The sequence below is a fragment of the Pelodiscus sinensis genome, chromosome 11, assembly GCF_052426305.1.
Source record: "Pelodiscus sinensis isolate ZL-2025 chromosome 11, ASM5242630v1, whole genome shotgun sequence".
Taxonomy (NCBI): Eukaryota; Metazoa; Chordata; order Testudines; family Trionychidae; genus Pelodiscus; species Pelodiscus sinensis.
This window is the reverse complement of record NC_143062.1, coordinates 52,661,351-52,679,525: the sequence shown is the minus strand read 5'-3', so window position 1 is coordinate 52,679,525 and position 18,175 is coordinate 52,661,351. Positions and strand designations below refer to the sequence as shown.

The 18,175-nt window shown below is 68.0% G+C and overlaps 2 protein-coding genes across 3 annotated transcripts in view; both read left to right on the top strand.

The window, feature by feature from the left end:
• The window catches only part of IL17RC (interleukin 17 receptor C), a 31,673-nt gene extending 27,206 nt beyond the window's left edge, over positions 1-4,467 (top strand). Inside the window, exons 12-19 of one of the 2 annotated variants that reach the window (XM_089781312.1) lie at positions 496-546; positions 698-743; positions 826-944; positions 1,045-1,110; positions 1,182-1,239; positions 1,548-1,643; positions 3,722-3,760; positions 3,869-4,467. In XM_089781312.1, the coding sequence (XP_089637438.1) occupies positions 496-546; positions 698-743; positions 826-944; positions 1,045-1,110; positions 1,182-1,239; positions 1,548-1,643; positions 3,722-3,760; positions 3,869-4,434 (1,041 nt within the window). In that variant the 3' untranslated portion in view covers positions 4,435-4,467. The remainder of the gene's footprint in view (positions 1-495; positions 547-697; positions 744-825; positions 945-1,044; positions 1,111-1,181; positions 1,240-1,547; positions 1,644-3,721; positions 3,761-3,868) is intronic. The other variant, XM_089781313.1, reaches the window with a different exon arrangement.
• A 21-nt stretch (positions 4,468-4,488) lies between these two features.
• CRELD1 (CRELD disulfide isomerase 1) overlaps positions 4,489-18,175 on the top strand; it is a 35,275-nt gene continuing 21,588 nt past the window's right edge. Inside the window, exons 1-5 of the mRNA XM_075917364.2 lie at positions 4,489-4,740; positions 5,503-5,585; positions 13,348-13,458; positions 13,629-13,720; positions 14,351-14,527. Of these exons, the coding sequence (XP_075773479.2) occupies positions 4,627-4,740; positions 5,503-5,585; positions 13,348-13,458; positions 13,629-13,720; positions 14,351-14,527 (577 nt within the window). The 5' untranslated portion in view covers positions 4,489-4,626. The remainder of the gene's footprint in view (positions 4,741-5,502; positions 5,586-13,347; positions 13,459-13,628; positions 13,721-14,350; positions 14,528-18,175) is intronic.

Sequence of the window (18,175 nt, the reverse complement as noted above, 5' to 3'; positions counted from 1 at the left end):
AGGTGGGGGATGGGTCACGGGAAGCAGCCATGGGGAAAGGGATTTGGTGGTGGGGCATGGGCCACAGGGGCAGGAGAGGGGGTGGGGGGGAGCAGCGACAGGGAACAGGGTTTGGTGGGGCATGGGCCACAGGGGCAGGAGAGGGGGTGGGGGGAGCAGCGATGGGGAAAGGGATTTGGTGGTGGGGCATGGGCCACAGGGGCAGGAGAGGGGGTGGGGGGAGCAGCGATGGGGAAAGGGATTTGGTGGTGGGGCATGGGCCACAGGGGCAGGAGAGGGGGTGGGGGGGGAGCAGCGATGGGGAAAGGGATTTGGTGGTGGGGCATGGGCCACAGGGGCAGGAGAGGGGGTGGGGGGGAGCAGCGACAGGGAACAGGGTTTGGTGGGGCATGGGCCAGAGGGGGCAGGGGAGGGGACATGGGCCACAGGAGGCAGGGAGCAGCACATGCTCGGGGCTGGGGGGTGTACATCCTCATGGCCCTTTCCGCCCTGCAGAGTCGCCACGAGTTTCGGACCTTGCAGGCTCATCCGAACCTCTGTGTGCAGGTAGGAGACCCCGGGCAGGAAGCGCCAGCTGGCAACGCTGCTCCCTGGGCGCTCAGGTTGCTGCTTCCTGACCTGGGCTGCCCCAGGTGCCCTACCCGCAGAGCGCAGCTGTCCGTGGCCCAGGCTGGCTCTGACCCTGCTGTCTCCCCAGGTGAGGAGCGATGGGCAGGTGCAGCTCATGCAGTGCCTGCAGGAAGGTAAGTGCCATGCCCCATCTCTGCTTCAGGCTGGGCTGGGCTCCCCTGAACCTGGGGCCCCTTCAGCCTCTCCTCTCGCTAGGCGCTGCACGGGGCCGGCCGGCCGACCTCCTGCTGATGGAGATCAGAGAGCAGGGGAACGTGACCCTGTGCGCCATGGAGCGAGGTGCCTGCGTCCCCCTGGCCAGCTCCACCTGCATGGTGAGAGGCCGCCTCCGCACGCTGCTCCACCGAGGGCAGGAGCCATGGGTGGGCCCTGCCGCAGCTCTGGGGCCATGTTCATCCTTTGCTTCCCTGGCAGGGCGTTGGCCTGGGGGCCCTGGAGCCGCAGCTGCAGTGGGACGTGCGGTCGGGGCAGTGCGTGCAGGTCAGTGCCACGGGCTGGTCCCGGGTGGGGGGGCAGCCTGGCAGCTCGGTGACGGGTGCCTGTCTCCGCAGGTCTGGCACGCTGAGGGCAGCGCTGTGGGCACGGGCTGGGCCTGCTCGCTGGACAAGTGTGAGTATGTCAGGGAGGGGAACCAGGGTGAGGCGGTGCGGGAGGCTGGGAGGGGGTTGGGTGGGGGGAGGGGGATCAGGGCTGGGCAGCGGGCCGGGGTGAGGAGGGGCAGGGGGCTGGGAGGGGGTTGGGTGGGGGGAGGGGGATCAGGGCTGGGCAGCGGGCCGGGGTGAGGAGGGGCAGGGGGCTGGGAGGGGGTTGGGTGGGGGGAGGGGGATCAGGGCTGGGCAGCGGGCCGGGGTGAGGAGGGGCGGGGGGCTGGGTGGGTCCTGGCAGATCCGTGTGTAACCCGGCCTGGGTCCTGGCAGATCTCCGTGTCCGCTGGGCGCTAGTTTGGATGGGGGGTCTCCTCAGCACCTGCTGCATCCTGCTCCTGCTCCTGCTCAAGAAGGAAAATCTGAAAGGTGAGAGCCAGCTCCCACTGGCTGCACTGCAGTGCTTCCCTCCCCCCCCCACTGCTCTGCACTGCGGGGTTGCCACGGCCCCTTCTCCACTGCGTACAATGCCGTGCTGGGGCATAGCTAGCCCTTTCTGCCAGGGGAGAGCGCCCCCTGCTGGGCCCTGCCCCATAGCACTGCACTGGCCCTTTCTGCCAGGGGAGAGCGCCCCCTTCTGGGCCCTGCCCTGCCCCATAGCACTGCACTGGCCCTTTCTGCCAGGGGAGAGCGCCCCCTGCTGGGCCCTGCCCTGCCCCATAGCACTGCACTGGCCCTTTCTGCCAGGGGAGAGCACCCCCTGCTGGGCCCTGCCCCGCCCCATAGCACTGCACTGGCCCTTTCTGCCAGGGGAGAGCGCCCCCTGCTGGGCCCTGCCCCGCCCCATAGCACTGCACTGGCCCTTTCTGCCAGGGGAGAGCACCCCCTGCTGGGCCCTGCCCCGCCCCATAGCACTGCACTGGCCCTTTCTGCCAGGGGAGAGCGCCCCCTGCTGGGCCCTGCCCTGCCCCATAGCACTGCACTGGCCCTTTCTGCCAGGGGAGAGCGCCCCCTGCTGGGCCCTGCCCTATAGCACTGCACTGGCCCTTTCTGCCAGGGGAGAGCGCCCCCTGCTGGGCCCTGCCCTATAGCACTGCACTGGCCCTTTCTGCCAGGGGAGAGCGCCCCCTGCTGGGCCCTGCCCCGCCCCATAGCACTGCACTGGCCCTTTCTGCCAGGGGAGAGCGCCCCCTGCTGGGCCCTGCCCTGCCCCATAGCACTGCACTGGCCCTTTCTGCCAGGGGAGAGTGCCCCCTGCTGGGCCCTGCCCCGCCCCACAGCACTGCACTGGCCCTTTCTGCCAGGGGAGAGCGCCCCCTGCTGGGCCCTGCCCCGCCCCATAGCACTGCACTGGCCCTTTCTGCCAGGGGAGAGCGCCCCCTGCTGGGCCCTGCCCTGCCCCATAGCACTGCACTGGCCCTTTCTGCCAGGGGAGAGCACCCCCTGCTGGGCCCTGCCCCGCCCCATAGCACTGCACTGGCCCTTTCTGCCAGGGGAGAGCACCCCCTGCTGGGCCCTGCCCTATAGCACTGCACTGGCCCTTTCTGCCAGGGGAGAGCGCCCCCTGCTGGGCCCTGCCCCGCCCCATAGCACTGCACTGGCCCTTTCTGCCAGGGGAGAGCGCCCCCTGCTGGGCCCTGCCCTGCCCCATAGCACTGCACTGGCCCTTTCTGCCAGGGGAGAGCGCCCCCTGCTGGGCCCTGCCCTGCCCCATAGCACTGCACTGGCCCTTTCTGCCAGGGGAGAGCACCCCCTGCTGGGCCCTGCCCTATAGCACTGCACTGGCCCTTTCTGCCAGGGGAGAGTGCCCCCTGCTGGGCCCTGCCCCGCCCCACAGCACTGCACTGGCCCTTTCTGCCAGGGGAGAGCGCCCCCTGCTGGGCCCTGCCCTGCCCCATAGCACTGCACTGGCCCTTTCTGCCAGGGGAGAGCGCCCCCTGCTGGGCCCTGCCCTGCCCCATAGCACTGCACTGGCCCTTTCTGCCAGGGGAGAGCGCCCCCTGCTGGGCCCTGCCCTGCCCCATAGCACTGCACTGGCCCTTTCTGCCAGGGGAGAGCGCCCCCTGCTGGGCCCTGCCCCATAGCACTGCACCGGCCCTTTCTGCCAGGGGAGAGCGCCCCCTGCTGGGCCCTGCCCCATAGCACTGCACCGGCCCTTTCTGCCAGGGGAGAGCGCCCCCTGCTGGGCCCTGCCCCATAGCACTGCACCGGCCCTTTCTGCCAGGGGAGCGCGCCCCCTGCTGGGCCCTGCCCCGCCCCATAGCACTGCACTGGCCCTTTCTGCCAGGGGAGCGCGCCCCCTGCTGGGCCCTGCCCCATAGCACTGCACTGGCCCTTTCTGCCAGGGGAGAGCGCCCCTTGCTGGGCCCTGCCCTGCTCCCTGCCCCACAGCGCCCCCTGGGGAGCAGACTGAGGCAAGCGTGCCGCCGCCGCGCCTCGGAGGTGGATTTTGCTCCCCCCGTTTGCATCCCGCGCCCTAGATTGTGGCTCTGGCTCCCCCCTTGCAGGCTGGCTGAGGATGCTGAAGGAGGACTACGGCTCGGGCGGTGAGTGCCTGCAGCCGAGGGGCCCAGCCGGGCTGAGGAGGGGGCCCTGGCCGGGGGCCCTGCGGGGGGTGAGCGGAGCCCGGGCGCTACCAGCCTCTGTCCCCGCAGGTGCGCTGCGGGGCCGGCGGGCCCTGATCCTCTACTCGCCCGACCACGCCGCCTTCGAGCGCCTGGTGGGCGCGCTGGCCGGCGCGCTGGCGCGGCTGCAGCTGGCGGTGTCCCTGGAGCTGTGGAGCCGCGCGGAGCTGCAGGCCCGCGGGCCCGTGGCCTGGCTGCACGCGCAGCGGCAGCGGGCGCTGCAGGAGGGCGGCACGGTGGTGCTGCTCCTGTCCCGCGGCGCCGTGGCCCGCTGCCGGCAGTGGCTGCTCCGCGCCCCGGGGGAGCCGCCCGAGGACCCGGCCGGCGCCTTCTCCGCCGCGCTCAACTGCGTCCTGCCCGACGTGCTGGCGGGGCGCGCGCCGGGCCGCTACCTGGCGGCCTGCTTCGAGGAGCTGCTGCCGCCGGCCGCCGTGCCCGAGCCGCTGCGCGCCCTGCCGCTCTTCGCGCTGCCCGCGCAGCTGCCCGCCTTCCTGCAGGCGCTGGGGGGGCGCCGCCTGGGCCAGCACGCGCCCTGGCTCGGCGCCAGCCTGCAGCGCGCGCTCCAGGACTGCCGGCGCCACGAGCGCGCCGTGTGACGCGGCCCAATAAAGGTCGCTGCTTCGCCTCGTGCCGCTGGGCGCCGTCTGTGCGGGCAGTGGGCGGGGCCGGCGCTGCCGCAGGAGCAGGTGCGGCCGGCGCGGAGGACGCTGATTGGGCGCGTGCCGCTGGAGGTGACGTCACGCCGAAGGGCCCGTGCCAGGGGCGGGGCTTGCGGGCCGGGCAGGGAGATGGCGCCGCGCGCTGCGCTCCTGCTGCCGCCGCTGCTGCTGCTCCTGCTGCCGGGCCCCGCCCGCCCCGAGCCCTGCAGCGCCTGTCGCGCGCTGGCCGCCCGCTTCCGCCAGGTGGGCGGGGCCTTGTGGGGCCCGTGGGAGGGGCGTTGTGAGGCGGGGCCTGTGGGAGGGGCCTTGCGGGGGGCGGGGCGGGGCCTGTGGGAGGAGCCTTGCGGGGGTAGGGGCGGGGCCTGTGGGAGGGGCCTTGCGGGGGTAGGGGCGGGGCCTGTGGGAGGGGCCTTGCGGGGGTAGGGGCGGGGCCTGTGGGAGGGGCCTTGCGGGGGTAGGGGCGGGGCCTGTGGGAGGGGCCTTGCGGGGGGCGGGGCGGGGCCTGTGGGAGGAGCCTTGCGGGGGGCGGGGCGGGGCCTGTGGGAGGAGCCTTGCGGGGGTAGGGGCGGGGCCTGTGGGAGGGGCCTTGCGGGGGTAGGGGCGGGGCCTGTGGGAGGGGCCTTGCGGGGGTAGGGGCGGGGCCTGTGGGAGGAGCCTTGCGGGGGTAGGGGCGGGGCCTGTGGGAGGGGCCTTGCGGGGGTAGGGGCGGGGCCTGTGGGAGGGGCCTTGCGGGGGTAGGGGCGGGGCCTGTGGGAGGGGCCTGTGGGAGGGGCCTTGCGGGGGGCGGGGCCTGTGGGAGGAGCCTTGCGGGGGTAGGGGCGGGGCCTGTGGGAGGGGCCTTGCGGGGGGCGGGGCCTGTGGGAGGGGCTTTGTGGGAGTGGGGGCGGGGTCGGGCCTGTGGGAGGGGCCTTGTGGGGGCGGGGCGGGGCCTGGCAGGGGTGGGGGCGGGGCTGGGCCCATGGCAGGGGGTTGCCCGGCCTCTCGCTGTGACCTTGCCTTGCCCAGGGCCTGGAGCGCACGGCGCGGGAAAGTTTCGGGGGCGGGAACACGGCCTGGGAGGAGGAGAAGCTGGCGAAATATGCCCACAGGTGAGCGGTGGACGTGAGCCTGGCGCCGCCCCGCCTGGGCTCTGGAGCATTGCTGTGGGGCCGGAGGGCGGGTTGGGGAGTATCAGAGGCCACGGGTGCACATGCATGCAGCCAGCCACGGCTCTGGGGCAGAGGCCCCATGCGGGCACCCACCCAGGGCAAGGGGCCAGCTCGGTCTGGCATGTCGTGGTGCTGCTCTGAGCCGTCATGGCCTGGAAGAATCCCAAGCACGGCTCCAGGCTGGGGACCGAATGGACGAGTAGCAGTTCGGCAGAAAAGGGCCTGGGGATCACAGAGGATGAGACGCTGGATATGAGTGTGACGGCGCGTCGGGGGCCCCCCACCCTGCACCCCATCCGCAGCGAGATGTGACGCAGCCAGCCAGTCGAGTAGAAGGTTCATTGGTTTCCCAGAGACACGGCGCAGCTTAGGGTCGCTGTTACCACAGGAGCCAGGGCAGCCTTATTCCTCTCGGAAAGAGGCTTGCAGGCCTGAACCCCTCTGTCCTGGACTTAGTCTGCTCTCCTCACGCTTTCCTCAGCCCCAGACTGACTCAGCCCCCCGCCCCCCCCAGCCACCTCCCTTCCTTTGTCTCTCCCTGCCTTATCTGCTCAGGCTGGGACTGGGTGTCTGGGCCAATCCATGTGCGGAGTGAATCATCCGGAATCAAACCACAGCCAGAGAGAGCGCTGGGTTACAAGACAGACAGTACCCCCACTACATCACAATGAGTCACCAGGGCGCCCTTGTAGCCAAGCAGGCTAATGGCATATTGGGGAGCATTAGGAGGAGCATTGCAGAGAAGTCATTATTCCCCTTTATTCGGCTTTGGGGAGGCCACGTCGAGTATTGCATCCAGGTCTGGGCCCCCACTATAGAAAGGCTGTGGACACATTGGAGAGGGTCCAGTGGAGGGCGACCAAAATGCCGAGGGGGCTGGAGTGCACGAGCTACGAGGAGAGGCTGAGGGAGTTGGGTTTGTTCAGTCTGCAGAAGAGAAGAGCGAGGGGGGATTTGAGAGCAGCCTCCAGTTCCCAGAGGAGGCTGGAGAGAGGCTGTTCTCAGTGGTGACGGATGCAGACCCAGGAGCAATGGGCTCAAGTTGCAGTGGGGGAGGTCTAGGTTGGACATTAGGAAAAACTATTTCCCTAGGCGGGTGGGAAGCGCTGGGCTGGGTTCCCTGGGGAGGGGGAGTCTCCATCCCTTGAGGTGTTTAAGTCTCGGCTTGACAAAGCCCTGGCCGGGTTGATTTAGTTGGGATTGGTCCTGCCTAGAGCAGGGGGCTGGACTTGATGACCCCTGAGGGCTCTGCCAGCTCTAGGATTCTAGGATGCTGTGAGTCTGCAGCTCCTTCCCCCAGAACCCTTCCGTCCTCAGCCCCCTCCCGCCCCCCTCCTGCCCCCTCCCGCCCCCCCTCCTGCAGCCCCCTCCCACACCCCCTCCCGCCCAGAGCCTCCGTCCTCAGCCCCCTCCCGCCCCCCCTCCTGCACTCCCTCCCGCCCAGAGCCTCCATCCTCAGCCCCCTCCTACCCCCCCCGCCAGGACCCTCCATCCTCAGCCCCCTCCCACACCCCCTCCCGCCCAGAGCCTCCGTCCTCAGCCCCCTCCCGCCCCCCCTCCTGCACCCCCTCCCGCCCAGACCCTCCATCCTCAGCCCCCTCCCACACCCCCTCCCGCCCAGAGCCTCCGTCCTCAGCCCCCTCCCACACCCCCTCCCGCCCAGACCCTCCATCCTCAGCCCCCTCCCACACCCCCTCCCGCCCAGACCCTCCATCCTCAGCCCCCTCCTACCCCCCCCGCCAGGACCCTCCGTCCTCAGCCCCCTCCCACACCCCCTCCCACCCAGAGCCTCCGTCCTCAGCCCCCTCCTACCCCCCCCGCCAGGACCCTCCGTCCTCAGCCCCCTCCCGCCCCCCCTCCTGCACTCCCTCCCGCCCAGAGCCTCCATCCTCAGCCCCCTCCTACCCCCCCGCCAGGACCCTCCATCCTCAGCCCCCTCCCACCCCCTCCCGCCCAGAGCCTCCGTCCTCAGCCCCCTCCCGCCCCCTCCTGCACCCCTCCCGCCCAGACCCTCCATCCTCAGCCCCCTCCCACACCCCCTCCCGCCCAGAGCCTCCGTCCTCAGCCCCCTCCCACACCCCCTCCCGCCCAGACCCTCCATCCTCAGCCCCCTCCCACACCCCCTCCCGCCCAGACCCTCCATCCTCAGCCCCCTCCTACCCCCCCCCCCGCCAGGACCCTCCGTCCTCAGCCCCCTCCCACACCCCCTCCCACCCAGAGCCTCCGTCCTCAGCCCCCTCCCACACCCCCCCCGCCAGGACCCTCCGTCCTCAGCCCCCTCCCGCCCCCCCTCCTGCACTCCCTCCCGCCCAGACCCTCCATCCTCAGCCCCCTCCTACCCCCCCCGCCAGGACCCTCCATCCTCAGCCCCCTCCCACCCCCTCCTGCACTCCCTCCCGCCCAGAGCCTCCATCCTCAGCCCCCTCCCACACCCCCTCCCGCCCAGAGCCTCCGTCCTCAGCCCCCTCCCGCCCCCCCTCCTGCACCCCCTCCCGCCCAGACCCTCCATCCTCAGCCCCCTCCCACACCCCCTCCCGCCCAGAGCCTCCGTCCTCAGCCCCCTCCCACACCCCCTCCCGCCCAGACCCTCCATCCTCAGCCCCCTCCCACACCCCCTCCCGCCCAGACCCTCCGTCCTCAGCCCCCTCCCGCCCCCCCCCGCCCCCCCGCCAGCCCCCTCCCGCCCCCCCCCGCCAGGACCCTCCGTCCTCAGCCCCCTCCTGCACCCCCCTCCCACCCGGACCTCCGTCCTCAGCCCCCTCCCACACCCCCTCCCGCCCAGACCCTCCATCCTCAGCCCCCTCCCACACCCCCTCCCGCCCAGACCCTCCATCCTCAGCCCCCTCCTACCCCCCCCGCCCAGACCCTCCATGCTCAGCCCCCTCCCGCAGCCCCCTCCCGCCCCCCTCCCACCCGGACCCTCCGTCCTCAGCCCCCTCCCTCTCCCCCGCCCGGACCCTCCATCCTCAGCCCCCTCCCATGCACCCCCTCTCTGGGAGTGTGGGGCAGTACCTGGGCCCTGCACCCCCATCTGCGGTCAGGTGTGGCCCTGCCAGCAAGTAGAACAGAAGGGTTATTTGTTGATCGAAACAGCATAGCGCCGACTTGTTACAGGAACCAGGAGCAGCCAGAACAATCCACCTTGGGGATAAGGGGGTTCCCGCCTGGCCCCCCACGCCTAGCAACTGGTCCCAGCCCTCTCAGCAGCCCCACCCCTCCTGTGTGCAGATTCCCGGTCAAAGGTGCTATCTGCTGTCACCTAGCCCTCAGGACATGAGAGACCCACATACCTCCACAGTGAGTCATGCCTGGCCTCCTCATCCAGATAGTGTTGCAGTGCCCAGGGAAACTGAGGCACACAGACACTCTGTCTCTCTCGGACAGGACAGTAGAATCACCTACACACAAGAAAGCAAACAGCGAATCCAGCGACAGAGGGAATACAGTGACTACAAGAGTGAATACAGCCCCCGCTGCGTCACACCCTCCTGCCCAGCATCTTCCTGCCCAGATCCTCCATCCTAGGCCTCCTCCTGCGCCCATCGAATCAGAGAGCACTAGAACTGGAAGGGACGGTGAGAGGTCGAGTCCAGGCCTCCCTCCCTGCCCCGCAGGGTCTAGAGCAGTGTTTCTCAGCCTTGTTTTATAAAGTACCCCCTTTTGAAACCAGTGTAAGTGCCCCCAGTCCCTACAGGTTTCAGACACACCCTTTTTTCCTACCATTGTGACACATTTGTTTAAACAACTTAACCCTAGCTGGGGGGGGTGGCGTGTTTGGGTGTGAGAAGTACAAAACTTCAAACATAGATCCCCTTTTCTCCAAGTTTCAGTTGTGTTGATGTCCCCCCCACTTCTCTCGAGCACCCCTAAGGGCCCTCGTCCCACTGGCTGAGAGACACTGGCCTAGCCCGTCCCTGCCAGGCGCCTGTCCAACTGCTCTTCAGTATCTCCAGAGATTCCACAACCCTCCTGGGCAATGTATCCCAGTGTTTGACCACCCTGACAGGCAGGAAGTTTTTCCTGATAGCCAACCTAAACCTCCCTGGCTGCAGTTTAAGCCCCTTGCTGCTTGGCCTGTCCTCAGAGGCCAAGGAGAACAGTTTGTCTCCCTCCTCCTTGTGACACCCCTTTAGATACTTGAAAAACTGCTCTCATGTCCCTTCTCAGCCTTCTTTCCAAACTACATAAGCCCCATTCCTTCAGCCTTGCCTCAGAACTCCTGTTCTCTAGAGCTTTCATCATTCTTGTTGCTCTTCTCTGGACCCTCTCCAATTTCTCCACATCTTTCTGAAATGAGGTGCCCAGAACTGGACACAAAACCCCAACGGAGGCCTAACCAGCGCAGAGCAGAGCAGAGCGGAAGAATGACTTCTCCTGTCTTGCTCACAACACGCCTGTTCATGCGCCCAGAACCATGTTTGCTTTCTTTGCAACAGCATCACATTGTTGACTCATATTTAGCGTGTGGTCCACTCTGACCCCTAGATCCCTTTCCTCAGGGCTCCTTCCTAGATAGTTGCTTCCCATTCTGTTGTGTGAGACTGATTGTTGCTTCCCAAGTGGAGCACTTTGCATTTGTCTTTATTAAACTTCATCCTGTTTATCTTAGACCATTTCTCCAGTTTGTCCAGATCATTTTGAATTATGTCCCTATCCTCCAAAGCAGTTGCAACCCCTCCCAGCTTGGTATCATCTGCAAACTTAATAAGCATAATCTCTATGTCAATATCTAAATCGTTGATGAAGATATTGAACAGAACCAGTCTCAGAACAGACCCCTGTGGAACCCCACTGGTTATACCTTTCCAGCAGGATTGTGAACCGTTAATAACTACTCTCTGAGAACGGTTATCCAGCCAGTTATACACCCACCTTATAGTAGCCCCAGCTAAGTTGTATTTGCCCTATTTATTAATGATAAGGTCATGCGGGACCGTATCAAATGCCTTACTAAAGTCTAGGTATACCACATCCACCACTTCTCCCTTATCCACAAGACTCGTTATCCTATCAAAGAAAGCTATCAGATTGGTTTGACATGATTTGTTCTTTACAAATCCATGCTGGCTGTTCCCTATCACCTTATTTTCTTCCAGGTGTTTGCAGATGAATTCTTTAATTACTTGCTCCATTATATTTCCTGGCACAGAAGTTAAACTGACTGGTCTGTAGTTTCCTGGGTTGTTCTAATTTCCCTATTTATAAATGGGCACTAGATTTGCCCTTTTCCAGTCTTCTGGAATCTCTCCTGACTTCCATGATTTTCCACAGATGATAGCTAAATACCCAGATACCTCCTCTGTCAGCTCCTTGAGTATTCTAGGATGCATTTCATCAGGCCCAGTTGACTTGCAGGCATCGAACTTTTCTAGGTGATTTTTAACTTTTTTATTTTGTCTTCTAACCGTACCCCATTCCCACTAGTATTCACTGTGTTAGGCGTTCCTTCATCATCAGACTTCTCGGTGAAGACCGAACCAAAGACGCCATTGAGCATCTCTGTCATTTCCAAGTTTCCTGTTATTGTTCCTCCCTCCTCGCTGGACAGTGGGCCTACCCTGTCCTTGGTCTTCCTCCTGCTTCTAATGTATTTATAGAATGTCTTCTTGTTTCCCTTTGTGTCTCTAGCTAGATCGAGCTTGTTCTGTGCCTTTGCCTTTCTCATCTTGCCCCTGATACTTGTGGTGGTGTTTGCTTATATTCATCCTTTGTAATTTGCTCTAGTTTCTTCTTTTTATGTGACTCCTTTTTGATTTTTAGATCATGTAAGATCTGGTTAAGCCAAGGCGGTCTTTTGCCAGACTTTCTATCTTTCCTGCGCAGTGGAATAGTTTACTTTTGGGCCCTTAATAATGGGCCTTTTGAAAAACTGCCAACTCTGTTCTGTTGTTTTTCCTCTTAGTCTTGCTTCCCATGAGACCTTACCTACCAGTTCTCTGAGTTTGCTAAAATCGGCCTTCCTGAAATCCATTGTCTCTATTTTGCTGTTCTCCCTTCTACCCTTCCTTAGAATTGTGAACTCTATGATTTCATGATCACTTCCACCCAAGCTGCCTTCCGCTTTCAAATTCTCAACCAGCCCCTCCTTATTTGTTAAAATCAAATCTAGAACAGCTTCCCCCCGGTAGCTTTTGCAGCCTTCTGAAATAAGAAATTGTCTCCAGTGCAGCCCAAGAGCTTATTGGATAGTCTGTGCCTGGCCGTTTTAGTTTCCCAACATGTGTGTGGATAGTTGAAGTCCCCCATCACCACCAAATCCTGCACTTTGGGTGATTTTGTGAGTTGTTTAGAAAAAGCCTCATCCACCTCTTCCGCCTGGGTAGACCCCGAGCATGACACCACCCTTGGTTTTTACCCCTTTTAACCTAACCCAGAGACTCTCAACACCTCTGTCTCCTACGTCCATCTCCACCGCAGTCCATGTGCGTACATTTGCAGTATCAAAGGCAACTCCGCCCCCCTTTTTTCCCTGCCTGTCCTTCCTGAGCAGCCTGTGCCCTTCTCTACCAATATCCCACCAGGTCTCTGTGTGTGTTTATTAGCACTTCCAGTTCTTCCTGCTTCTTCCCCACACTCCTTGCATTTGGATGCAGGCATCTAAGATCCTGACTTGATCCTGCCTCCCAGTTCTGTCTAGTCCCTCCTTTCTCTCTGCTGTTACAGCCCACGCTCCCTCCCATTTCCCACCCATCTCCCAGGACCCGTGTTCTCCACGTACCTGTGGGCTTTGCTCACCTGTCCCCGTCAAATGTAATTCAAAGCCTCCTCAATAGGCTAGCCAGTCTGCATCCCAGTACGGCCTTCCTCTTCCCCGAGAGGTGAGCCCAGCCCTGCTTAGCAGCCCTTCCTGGAATAGCATCCCATGGTTGAGGAAGCCAAAGCCCCCCTGGCGACACCATCTCCGCAGCCAGGCTTGCACCTCCAGGATGCACCTGTCTGCATGGGCCCTGACCTTCGACAGGACTGAGGAGAACCCCCCCGTGCTCCAGACTCCTTCACCCGCACGCCCAGAGCCCTGGAGTCATGCTTGAGCCCTCAGTCTTGTCCGTGCGCACGTGGGGGAGCAGTCAGGGGGCCGGGTGTCCCTCGCCGCTGCCGCCGTAACGTCTCGGCCACGGGCCCCCAGCAGGCAGCACCTCCCGAGATGACGTGTCAGCAACAGACGGGCGCCTCCGTCCCCTCAGAGAGAGTCTCCCCCCCCCCCCACGTTTCCTCCTGGCAGTGGTGGCTGAAGCCCGCCCAGCCGTGGGGCACGAGGCGTCTCCTCCCCCGGGGGGGCGAGTCCTTGTCTCCCGCACCTAGAGCAGCGTGACGGTTGCCCAGTGCCGGGTGGCAGGGTTGGGAGCAGGGATTCTTGACCCTAGCCTGCTCCCCAGACCCTGCTCCCTCCCACTGAGCTCCGTGGGGCTGGAGCGCCAGGGGTCCCTGGTGCCCCGAGCTGTGGGGTGAGGTGAGTGACCAGTCCCTGCGTCTCCGCTGGGGGCCGTGGCTTCTCACTTGTTCCTAGTGCAAGCAGCTGGCAGGCCCCAGACCCTGTCACGCCGTGGCCTTAGGAGAAGGCCCAGCACCCCCGGTGTCTGCAGACGCATGGGAAACAGCCTCCGCTGCCACGGGAGAGGTGCTGGGGGACCGGTGGGCGGGCAGGCAGGGCAGGGGGAGGGTCCTGTGGGGCCCGGGCTGACCCTCGCCCTGCCCTGCGCAGTGAGACGCGCCTGCTGGAGGTGCTGGAGAGCGTGTGCGACAAGTCGGACTTTGCGTGTCACCAGCTGCTGGAGCAGAGCGAGGAGCATGTGGAGAGCTGGTGGTTCCAGGGGTGAGTGCTTGGGCCAGGGCTCCCCTGCTGCCCCTCCCTGGAGATGGGCCTGGCCCGGCAGCCAGGGGTGGGGCCCAAGGGGCTCTGCGGCCCAGCCATGCCAGTGAAGGGGCATGGGCAGAGGGCCTGCCCATAGCGGGGGGTAACGGGGCCTCTGCTGTGTCCCTCAGACAGCAGCAGCACCCTGACTTCTTCCAGTGGCTCTGCATGGACACCCTGAAGGTCTGCTGCCCACCTGGAGCCTATGGCCCCGACTGCCTGCGTGAGTCACCAGCCTGGCCTGCCAGGCGGGCCCTGGGCGGGGGCTCCAGGGGGAGGGACAGGCTGTGCCCAGGCCCGTCAGTCAGCACGGCCCCGTCCAGGCTGTTCCCCGCTCTGGCGTCCGAGGGCAGAAGGGGCCCCAGATAGGCTCCCCAAGGGCCCAGCTTTCCTGCCCATGGGGGTAGCTGCCACCATCCAGCGGAAGAACAAACGCCCTTGTCCTGAAAGCCAGGGAGCAGCATGTGAACTGCTTCCAGGGGCACCCTCCGCCCTTCCCCCAAGAGCTTGGCAAACCAGGAGCCAAGCTGCAGTCCCCTCCCCCGGGCACAGAATAAACTCCTGGCCGTCGGAAAGGCCAGTGTGACGAGCCGAGAGATACTGGGCAGAGCGGCTCGGTGAAACCAGGCAAAAGCCAGAGCACCCGCCTCTCGCTGGGCACAGCCTAAAGCGCCGTGTCCGGGCGTCTGCCCAGCTGCCCACGCGCCGCGCCCAGTGTTCCTTGCAGGCCTTGCTCCCCGCGCCTCGCTTCAGCCTCCACCAAGGGCCGGCAGGCAGCCCTTCCCACTGGCTCTCCTGGCTTGCTGCCAGCGCCCCCATGCCCCCCTCACGGCCTCCGTCTGCCTCCCTGCAGCATGTCCCGGGGGGCACCGGCAGCCCTGCAGCGGAAACGGTCGGTGCGACGGCGAGGGGACGCGCTCGGGCACTGGCCTCTGCGTGTGCAGCCCGGGCTACGGCGGGTCCTTCTGCTCCGAGTGCGCGGACGGCTACTACGAGGCCGCCAGGAACCAGAGCCACCTGGTATGTGCTGGTATGTAGTGCGCAGCCCGCGTCCTGGCCGCCGGGGGGCCTGCGCAGAGGGCCTGGGACGAGGGAATGGAGTGAGTCTGCCAAGAGCCCGCCACGCTCCCTCCCCAGCGCCTCTAGCGCCGTGGGCTGGCCTGGCAGAGGAGGGCCGGCCCTCTCCTGGGCCAGGAACTGGTCAGTGGACCGGAAACCCGGGGTGGGAGTCACGGGTCGGAGAGGTGGCTGGTGGCCCCAGGTCTGGCCTGGGACTAGCCCCACTCAGCATGTTCAGAAGTGGTCCGGAGAGGGGGGACCCAGCGAGGTGGCACCAGACTCAAGCTAGTGAAGAGCTCCAAGGGGTCTCAGAACTGGGCGCCCGTGAAAGGAAACGGCAGGCCAGAGTCTGTGGGTGAGTGCAGAGCGCTGCCCGTTGGAACCCGGCGTCCCAGCACGCTCGCCGCCGGGAGCCTGCAGCCTGGGGGCTTCTGAACGCAGCCGCTCAGCAGCGCTACAGTGCTGGGAACCACTAGGGAACCTGAGACACAAGATCCGCTTGCCTCTGAGTGAGCCCTCGGCGCCGCGTGGACAGTGCCGGGCGTGGCTGCCTCGTCCCCAGAGCGCTCTGACCGTTCGGAAAAGAGCAGCAAAACGGCGAGGGCTTTGGGCGTGTGAGGAGAGATTCATAAAACTGGCACTTTGCAGCCTGGGAGAGAGACGCCTCGGAGAGAGACGCCTGGGCGGGGGACTGGGAGGGAGACGCCTGGGCGGGGGACTGGGAGGGAGACGCCTGGGCGGGGGACTGGGAGGGAGACGCCCGGGCGGGGGACTGGGAGGGAGACGCCCGGGCGGGGGACTGGGAGGGAGACGCCCGGGCGGGGGACTGGGAGGGAGACGCCCGGGCGGGGGACTGGGCGAGAGACGCCCGGGCGGGGGACTGGGAGGGAGACGCCCGGGCGGGGGACTGGGCGGGAGACGCCCGGGCGGGGGACTGGGCGGGAGACGCCCGGGCGGGGGACTGGGAGGGAGACGCCCGGGCGGGGGACTGGGAGGGAGACGCCCGGGCGGGGGGACTGGGCGAGAGACGCCCGGGCGGGGGACTGGGCGAGAGGCGCCCGGGCGGGGGACTGGGCGAGAGGCGCCCGGGCGGGGGACTGGGCGGGAGACGCCCGGGCGGGGGACTGGGCGGGAGACGCCCGGGCGGGGGGACTGGGAGAGGGACGCCCGGGCGGGGGGACTGGGAGAGGGACGCCCGGGCGGGGGGACTGGGAGAGGGACGCCCGGGCGGGGGACTGGGCGAGAGACGCCCGGGCGGGGGACTGGGCGGGAGACGCCCGGGCGGGGGACTGGGCGGGAGACGCCCGGGCGGGGGGACTGGGCGAGAGATGCCCGGGCGGGGGGACTGGGCGAGAGATGCCCGGGCGGGGGGACTGGGAGAGGGACGCCCGGGCGGGGGACTGGGCGAGAGACGCCCGGGCGGGGGACTGGGCGAGAGACGCCCGGGCGGGGGACTGGGCGAGAGACGCCCGGGCGGGGGACTGGGAGGGAGACGCCCGGGCGGGGGGACTGGGAGAGGGACGCCCGGGCGGGGGGACTGGGAGAGGGACGCCCGGGCGGGGGACTGGGCGAGAGACGCCCGGGCGGGGGACTGGGCGAGAGACGCCCGGGCGGGGGACTGGGCGAGAGACGCCCGGGCGGGGGACTGGGAGGGAGACGCCCGGGCGGGGGACTGGGAGGGAGACGCCCGGGCGGGGGACTGGGAGGGAGACGCCCGGGCGGGGGACTGGGAGGGAGACGCCCGGGCGGGGGACTGGGCGGGAGACGCCCGGGCGGGGGACTGGGAGGGAGGCGCCCGGGCGGGGGACTGGGAGGGAGACGCCCGGGCGGGGGACTGGGCGGGAGACGCCCGGGCGGGGGACTGGGCGAGAGGCGCCCGGGCGGGGGACTGGGCGAGAGGCGCCCGGGCGGGGGACTGGGCGGGAGACGCCCGGGCGGGGGACTGGGCGAGAGACGCCCGGGCGGGGGACTGGGCGGGAGACGCCCGGGCGGGGGGACTGGGAGAGGGACGCCCGGGCGGGGGACTGGGCGAGGGACGCCCGGGCGGGGGACTGGGCGAGAGACGCCCGGGCGGGGGACTGGGCGAGAGGCGCCCGGGCGGGGGACTGGGCGAGAGGCGCCCGGGCGGGGGACTGGGCGAGAGGCGCCCGGGCGGGGGACTGGGCGAGAGGCGCCCGGGCGGGGGACTGGGCGAGAGGCGCCCGGGCGGGGGACTGGGCGGGAGACGCCCGGGCGGGGGACTGGGAGGGAGACGCCCGGGCGGGGGACTGGGCGGGAGACGCCCGGGCGGGGGACTGGGCGGGAGACGCCCGGGCGGGGGACTGGGAGGGAGACGCCCGGGCGGGGGACTGGGCGGGAGACGCCCGGGCGGGGGACTGGGCGGGAGACGCCCGGGCGGGGGACTGGGAGGGAGACGCCCGGGCGGGGGACTGGGCGGGAGACGCCCGGGAGGGGGACTGGGCGGGAGACGCCCGGGCGGGAGATGCCCGGGCGGGGGACTGGGCGGGAGACGCCCGGGCGGGGGACTGGGAGGGAGACGCCCGGGCGGGGGACTGGGAGGGAGACGCCCGGGCGGGGGACTGGGAGGGAGACGCCCGGGCGGGGGACTGGGCGAGAGACGCCCGGGCGGGGGGACTGGGCGAGAGACGCCCGGGCGGGGGGACTGGGAGAGGGACGCCCGGGCGGGGGGACTGGGCGAGAGACGCCCGGGCGGGGGACTGGGCGAGGGACGCCCGGGCGGGGGACTGGGCGAGAGGCGCCCGGGCGGGGGACTGGGCGAGAGGCGCCCGGGCGGGGGACTGGGCGGGAGGCGCCCGGGCGGGGGACTGGGCGGGAGACGCCCGGGCGGGGGGACTGGGAGAGGGACGCCCGGGCGGGGGGACTGGGAGAGGGACGCCCGGGCGGGGGGACTGGGAGAGGGACGCCCGGGCGGGGGGACTGGGCGAGAGACGCCCGGGCGGGGGACTGGGCGAGAGACGTCCGGGCGGGGGACTGGGCGAGAGACGTCTGGGCGGGGGACTGGGAGAGAGACGCCTGGGCGAGAGACGTCTGGGCGGGGGACTGGGAGGGAGACGCCCGGGCGGGGGACTGGGCGGGAGACGCCCGGGCGGGGGACTGGGAGAGGGACGCCCGGGCGGGGGGACTGGGCGAGAGACGCCCGGGCGGGGGACTGGGCGGGAGACGTCTGGGCGGGGGACTGGGCGAGAGACGTCTGGGGGGGGGGACTGGGAGAGAGACGCCTGGGCGAGAGACGTCTGGGCGGGGGACTGGGAGGGAGACGCCCGGGCGGGGGACTGGGCGGGAGACGCCCGGGCGGGGGACTGGGCGGGAGACGCCCGGGCGGGGGACTGGGCGGGAGACGCCCGGGCGGGGGACTGGGCGGGAGACGCCCGGGCGGGGGACTGGGAGAGGGACGCCCGGGCGGGGGGACTGGGAGAGGGACGCCCGGGCGGGGGGACTGGGAGAGGGACGCCCGGGCGGGGGGACTGGGAGAGGGACGCCCGGGCGGGGGGACTGGGAGAGGGACGCCCGGGCGGGGGGACTGGGAGAGGGACGCCCGGGCGGGGGGACTGGGAGAGGGACGCCCGGGCGGGGGACTGGGAGAGGGACGCCCGGGCGG